Source organism: Magnolia sinica, chromosome 6, assembly GCF_029962835.1.
Source record: "Magnolia sinica isolate HGM2019 chromosome 6, MsV1, whole genome shotgun sequence".
Taxonomy (NCBI): Eukaryota; Viridiplantae; Streptophyta; class Magnoliopsida; order Magnoliales; family Magnoliaceae; genus Magnolia; species Magnolia sinica.
The window spans coordinates 13,494,838-13,502,616 of NC_080578.1; the positions used below are offsets into that span (position 1 = coordinate 13,494,838).

Genomic DNA, 7,779 nt, shown 5'->3' on the forward strand with positions numbered 1-7,779 from the left:
CCTTTTGCCTCGGTTCCTATGCAACTGAGGCTAAAAAGTAGACCTCTCGCCTCGGTTCTTATGCAACTCAGGCTAAAAAGTAGACCTTTCGCCTCGGTTCTTATGCAATTGAGGCTAGAATGTAGACCTTTCACCTCGGTTCCTATGTAACTGAGGCTAAAAAGTAGACCTTTCGCCTCGGTTCCTATAGAACTAAGGCTAAAAATTAGACCTTTCGCCTCGGTTCGTATGGAACTAAGGTTAAAAAGTAGACCTTTCGCCTTGGTTCCTATGCAACTGAGGCTAAAACGTAGACCTTTCGCCTTGGTTCCTATGCAACTGAGGCTAGAATGTAGACTTTTCGCCTCGGTTGTTATGTAACTGAGGCTAAAAAGTAGATCTTTCGCCTCGGTTCCTATGCAACCGAGGCTAAAAAGTAGACCTTTCGCCTCGGTTCCTATACAATTGAGGCTAGAATGTAGACCTTTCGCCTCGGTTCCTATGCAACTAAGGCTAAAAAGTAGACCTTTCACCTCAGTTCCTATGCAACTGAGGCTAAAAAGTAGACCTTTCGCCTCGGTTCCTATGCAACTGAGGCTAACATGTAGACTTTTCGCCTCAGTTCCTATGTAACTGAGGCTAAAAAGTAGACTTTTTGCCTTAGTTCCTATGTAACTGAGACTAAAAGGTAGACTTTTCGCCTCGCTTCCTATGCAACTGAGGTTAAAAGGTAGACTTTTCACCTCGGTTCCCATGCAACTGAGGCTAAAAGGTAGACTTTTCGCCTCGGTTCCTATGCAACTAAGGCAAAAGATGAACTTTTAGCCTCAGTTCCTTAGCAACCGAGGCTAAAAGACACATTTAGCCTCCATTTTTTCAACTGAGGCTAAAAAACTATGGCTAAAGGCCTATTTTCTTGTAGTGCACTTCCCATTTACTTTCTTGACGAGGACAACATTTGCAATCCAATCTATCTAATGCACCTCCTCAATGAAGCCAACACTGAGGATTTTGGAGACCTCATCGGCTATAGCTGCATATCGTTCGGTGTCAAACGCTCTCCTCTTCTACTTTACTGACCTGTGATATGGATCCACATCCAGCCTGTGGACCATGATGTCGGGAGAGATTCCTGACATGTCTTCATGTGACCATGCGAAGACGTCTTTGTGCTGCTGTAGGAAGGCCAACATCTGAAACCGTTGCTCGGAATTTAATGACATACCGAGCTGAACGATTTTCCTTGAATCTACTTCATCAAGCGGCATAGCCTGCAAGTCTTCCACGGATGAATCCTCTATAGGACCCCTGGGATTGAGGACATTAATGGTGAGGGCTTGCTTCACTAACCCTTTCTTCACTGCTATCGCATATCATTTCCAAGCTTCACGCTGATCACCTCGGAGATAGCCTACTCCGCCCTTGGCGAGAAACTTAATCATTAGATGGTACATGGACATGGCCTCCCTCATTGCATTGAGGGATGGTCTGCCCAAGATGACGTTGTACACTGACGACACGTTAACGACAAGGATGTCCACCAGAAGGGTGACTTGATGTCGTCCTTCTCCCGCGGTCACAGGGTGGGAGATAGCTCTTTCGGAGATTACCCTTTCTCTGGTAAAGCCATGTAGGGGGGTCTTCACAAGTCTGAGGTGTGACCTTGGAATCTCCATTCTTTCAAAGGCCTCCGAGTAGATGACATCAGCCGAGCTCCTGGTGTTGACCAGGATGCGGTACACCTTGTGGTTGGCTATGGTTATGATCACCACTAAGACATCATCGTGTAGATGCTGGATTCCCCACGCATTATCTTCCATGAAGGTCAAGCTGTAAGAATTAACTCAGAGCTCTTTCTTCAGCCTCTCGGTCATGTGGACATAGTGCTCCGGATCAGACTTTCGAGAGTGGGCTTTACGGGCCCTGTTTAAGTCTCCTCCACCGGACAAACCATCAAAGATGGTACGGATTTCGACCGGTACCTCTGCAGCTTTGCTCGGCTGCTCTTCTCTCTGAGCTATTCTCTCCTCCTTAGTGTATCAGCATAGATGACCCTTACGGATGAGGGTCTCAATCTCGTTCTTGAGATCTTCACAATCACTAGTGTTGTGACCATGGTCACAATGGAACCGGCAATATTTGCACTTGTCTTGGCGTTCTGCATCGGCCTTCATGCAAATGGGCCAATTCAGGAGCCTCTGACCCTTGATGTCCAGCAATATCTGTTCTGTAGATGTGTTGATGGGAATGTAGGAACAGAACTTGCCCTCAGGCTTTCGGCTCGACTGATGGTCACGAGGAATGTAGTCGTCCGATTTCTTATTGGATGATTGAGGCCCCTCGTTCCTCAACCTCTTCCCTTTGGTTGACGGCTCTGCTACCTTGATATTTTTGCGAGAGTTGGAGAACTCCTCGGCATTGGTGTATTTTTGGGCTCTGGTGATGAGCTCGGCCAACGTTTTAGGCGGGTTCTTTCCAATGGAGAAGGTAAACTTCCCCTCTTTCAATCCGCTGAACATGGCAGAGAATGCCATTTTGTCATAATAATATTCCACCTATAATGCATCCTTGTTGAAGCGGGTGATGAAGTCCTTTAACGACTCTTTAGGCCTCTGCTTGATGGTGAACAAATGAGTAGTCATTTTTTTACTCTTCTTACCACTTATAAATTGGGTAAGGAATAATCTGCTGAGTTCTGCGAAGGAGTTGACCGAATTGGGCTTGAGTTGCCTGTACCAACTCTAAGCAGATCCAGTAAGGGTGATCGAAAAACCCCTGCACATCATCGCGTTTGTAGCCGTCTAGATTTGCATCCATGAGCAATAGGCCTTAACGTGCTCAGATGGGTCTTCGGATCCGGAGTACTGGATGATGGGAGGTATTAAGAATCTTTGCGGCATCACCTCGCTCATGATCGCAAATCTAAAGGGAGGTTCAGTCTCTTCCATCATCACCTAAACGGCGGAAGGGACGAATGAAGGTTGCCGATTCTACTATAGTGTTAGAATCCGATTGTTAAGTTCTGCGAACAGTGCCTCCCATAGATCTTTATTTTCAGATACTGTCTCCCACGGAGCCTCTACTTCAGGGGTTATCCCCCCCTCCTCTCCACCTCATGACAGAAGTCCATCGATGCCAGGGCCGAACTGACTAAAGCATTCGTCGGAGCCCAAGTCATTGCATTTCGAGCCAGAACTTAGTTTTGGGTCGGAGGGGGGTTTTGGACCGAAGCTGGAACTCGAGCGGATTGATGTTGTGATCCTTCAGGTCTCACACTCCGCGGTGAGGACTCGACTTCCACTACTGGTCTGACTGTTTCCCGAATGGGATGTGACTGTTGTTCCTATCGCTGCTTCATCTAATTGATTTCGTCACATAAGGCCTGGATCTCGCTTTGCATGGCTCGATACTTGCTCGCCCGATTACGAGAATGCTGGGATGGTCCTAGAGCTGACTTGGCGTGAAGTAATGAGGAAGACCGAGTTTGATCATTCGGCTTTGGCTCTACAACTACGGATTTCTTCTTTCCTCTTATCATTGTAGTAAAAAATAGGAAACTGACTTTTCGTATCAGCTTCCCATAGACGGCACCAAAAATGTTGCTATCAAAATCTTGACTGCCCTCCACTTAGACCTACGAACTCTGAGCCGTCTCTGAGTCTTGAACCTGCACAATAATGGTGAGCAAAGGAGACCCTGGCTCAAGCAGGGGACCCTCCGATGCCTAAGTTATATTAAGGGAATCGGGGTCTAAGTCGTATTGTAGAGGGAGAGTGCAAGATATTGCATACTTGTTTCCTCCACGCAAGATGCTATTTATACCCCCTCACTTAGGATGGACATGTCCACATAACTCAGTGCATCTTGGGGCATTTTGCCATATCCCGCGGGTGATTCGGCCACCTAGTCATTCAGTGGTTGTGCGAATGTGGGCGGTTGAGTAACCGTCGTCAATCGTGTAGTAGTGGGACACCTCATGGTCCCCTCATTAGTGGATTCCGATCCGAATCCCGAGCCAACCGCCTCGGCCTTAGATCATACCAGGATCCCGCTCTGAATCCCAAGCCCCGACCCCGAATCATTCCACCTAGGGCCTCAGAGCGAAGGCGTAACTGATGTTGAATTGGAAGTCCATTTCTCTCCTATCCTCATGACTCTGAGCTTAATCTTGTGTCTCAAGTCGACTCGGAATAACCTCGGGCTTCGAAGTTGAAACGTCTCTGATCTTCCCGTAACAATATACATTCAATTTCTGGAGATGATTTAAAAATTGACCGAAGGGTGGGAAGTCATTATCGGAAGTGGGCCACGTGGGGCCAACCTTTGGCAATCACTTGTGGGCCTGCTTGTTCTAAAATGAAATCAATGAGATATGCCAAATCACAAATATAAGAATGTATTGGAAAATGAATGAGCCACTTAGAAAGTTGTGAACCCTAGGAAAATGAAAGGACATCTTGGGGGAGTACACCCACCTTAAGGTTCCTTGGATTGCATTTGAATCCAAATCACAATTACACCGGCATCAAGATGATTCAAAATCTCAACTTGTAGTTGGAATGCATTAGAATCTAAAACCCCCGCTTAGGGGCTTGTATTTGAAATTCTTTATACTAGTTATAGGACCTAAATTTGATTAACTAAATTAGTTTTAATTTCCCAAATTAGCTTGCATATGTGATATTTGATACAATGATTGTAATAAGCTAATCGATATATATATATATATATATATATATATATATATATATATATATATATATATATATATATATATATATATATATATATATATATATATATATTAAAAAATATGATAAGCATCCCATCCGGGTTTGTGGTTTTTTGGGATGCTCAAATGTATTTTCTGCTTGTATTTTCCTTTCTTCCTTGTGAATAAAATATTTTCCTTAAAAATATTCTAGCCAAAAAAAAAAAGAAAAGAAATTCTAAGCTTTAAGTGGGCCACAAACATAAGGATCTCAAACAAGCAACTCAATGTCATTTTTAATATTCATTTAAATGGTTAACATTCGGAGAGTTTAGATCTTTCTTGATTTTTAGTGTTACAGCCAATAATCGAATTTATTTGAGATATCATCCATGTGCCACATGTACAATGGATTAGTTGCCAAGTGACATCTATGTTACAAATGTGACTCTTTGGCATTTAGAAAGGAAAAGAAAAAAAGAAAAAAGACATTTTACTCTGGTTATACCGGTATCATAGCAAAAACTTAAAATTTTAAAATATATTTAAAAAGTGTATTTTAAATACCTTCAAATCCATTTAGCTCCAAATACAATGTCAAACAATGGATTTCCAGTAAAATCTCCCGAAATCACCTCAAATACATGGATAAACGACCCTTAAGTGATGAGAATGGGACCCAACCATTAGCCGATTGGGCTACATAACCAGGCTCTCCCAATCCATATGATAATCCAAGTGACCTTTTGTCCTTTAGAATTCTTGTACATCTTTACTGCCATATTTACCGATGCCTTTGGTGATAATCTGTGCCATTGAATTGGAGCTCCCCAGATTAGTCAGAGGAGCCCTCCTCCTCGACAACGTAGGAATTGGAGCCATGTAGGGGAACGAGATCATAGTCCTCCTCTTGCTTCTGTTTCCTCTTGTACAGTTTTTTGTCCATATTCTGTCACATGATAGGTGAGGCTTCGTATCTTTTTGTTTGGCCCTCCCGAATGGATGTACTTCTTACCCGATCAATGGATCCTATGGCTAAGGCCATTTCTTTAAAAATAAATAAATAAATCTGTGCCATTGAATAGCAAGAGGTAAATTGAATTTTTTATGACGTAGTGGCTGTGATTGCAGACCAATCATTTATTTTCGGCTTTAAGTTTCTCTGATAATTCATTCCCCAAACTTGGGCTGATTCAAAATTCTCGACCATCTAACCCACCAATTTTTTTCAATGGGTCAATTGAATCTGGCCCAGCCATTGCTGTCGAGAAAATGAACAGCCAACCCAATCCGGCCCATCAACTGAATGTCCCATTTAATATATTTTCGGATTGCCCCAAATGAATGTGATCCATCAATTAGTGATTTGGATTTATCAACGTACGTACCAATATTAATGCATTATGGTGAAGATACCCATTTCCGAAATGGTAATGGTGGGGAGAGCAGCCATCCGAAATTCTACTTTTCGCACATGTGGAAATGCATCCGAGATCCAGGCCATTCACCAAGTGGGGCCTATCTAGAACTAGCTCTGACCGAGAAATCACACGGTCAGATTCATTGCACGTGCTTTCTTCTGGACAACCTTAACATCGGATAAGACAGAAGTCGCGATCTTTCTGAAGGAGATTATGGAAAGGATCTCAACAATAGTAATGACAATAGTAATAATAGAAATGCTAAAGCGATTCGCGCGAGTAGAAATTGAAGAGGCCACCCGTGTACGGGGTGGGGCTTAACGCGATTTGGTTCCGTCCCAAACCTTACGCTGCTCAACTCATCAGGTAGGGCCCATATATTTGTCGAATACATGGCACCGGAGATTCTATCTCAACCATCCATTTTCCACAAGCCAGTATGGTCCAGCTGACAATCGGATGAAGCAGATTATTGGGACAGAGCATTTTCACGATGGAACACACCTGATGAACAGATTCAAAGTTTCAGAGGCGTGGGACGCTGGCACTTGCACCCCAATTCATCTTTTCAATCTCTAATATTAAAGAATTGCACAACACTCCCGTTGTGTAGCAGTACAAACTCATTCTACCATAATAAAATCATCTTATTTTCATTTCACTGAAATGCATTTCAACTCCAAACATCCTTACCACTCAATACTAACATAAGAATTACATTTCCAAGTGTAGAAATTATTGAAGACTTCTTATTCAAGTGCACCCGAACAAAACCTAAAAAGCATAATAGTAAGGAAATAAGAGAATAAACTCATCCAACGGTTGTTATGCGCATTCGAACCCGGTTGGGACCCTACTCCCACAGTTATTCAAAATCAAGCTTAGGGAAACCGGAATGTTGAGGTTGATGCCCAAGACATTGGCTCTGATGGCAGTGCATAGGCACAGGGCAGCCTCAAGATCGGCGAGCCCTTGGATGAGAGAGCAACATGGGAGTGTTGGTGGGGACCCCACAACCACATTCACCAACCCTAGCAAATTGGCACATACACCCAGCTTCAGTGCATCTCTAGGGCAGGTACCCCTTGAAGGTGTGGGAGTTGGGGTAGGGTTAGGGTTAGGGTTTGGATTTGGGTTGCAAGAGCAACTGGTACAAAGGCATGGGCTGCTATTAGTAGCAGTGGCAAAGGAAAAGAAGAGAAGGTTGACGGAGAGATAAAGAGCAACTGTTGCAGAGGTCTTTGAGGCCATCTCCAAACACCTTTGTAGTAATAATAGTAGGAGTAGATGTGTTTGGGATGAAGGAATTGGACGTGGGCTTTTGAGTATTTATAGAGTTTGGAGATGAGAGTTGTTAGGAAAAATGAGAAGAAAATAAATAAAAGAAAGAAGGAAAGGAGGTTTGCTAGAATACACCGCAGAGTATTGAATATGATACATCGGAATTATAGCCATTCAGTTACGGCCATGTTGGTCGATCCAAACCGTTAATTCGAATAGATACATGGAAGAAGGTGGCTGGCTAGAAAATCTTGCAGATTGAAAGATCCTAACTTTTCCACGGCTTATAAAAATAACAATCAAGACAGCAAAGTAGTTAAATGATCAGAGTGTTAAAATATTTCTTTTGAGAGCTCTGTTATTGATTATTCCCTATCTAGAATAAGA

At 43.3% G+C, this 7,779-nt stretch overlaps 1 protein-coding gene across 1 annotated transcript; it reads right to left on the bottom strand.

Moving 5' to 3' along the window:
* Window positions 1–6,745: 6,745 nt before the first annotated feature.
* LOC131249879 (14 kDa proline-rich protein DC2.15-like) lies at window positions 6,746–7,408 on the bottom strand. The gene has a single exon (XM_058250623.1). It carries the CDS (start codon window positions 7,360–7,362, stop codon window positions 6,937–6,939), a length of 426 nt encoding a protein of 141 aa, XP_058106606.1. The 5' UTR covers window positions 7,363–7,408; the 3' UTR covers window positions 6,746–6,936.
* Window positions 7,409–7,779: the final 371 nt, after the last annotated feature.

Coding starts and splice junctions, on each gene's coding strand:
- LOC131249879 (XM_058250623.1), bottom strand. CDS start 7,362: ATGGCCTCAAAGACCTCTGCAACAGTTGCTCTTTATCTCTCCGTCAAC.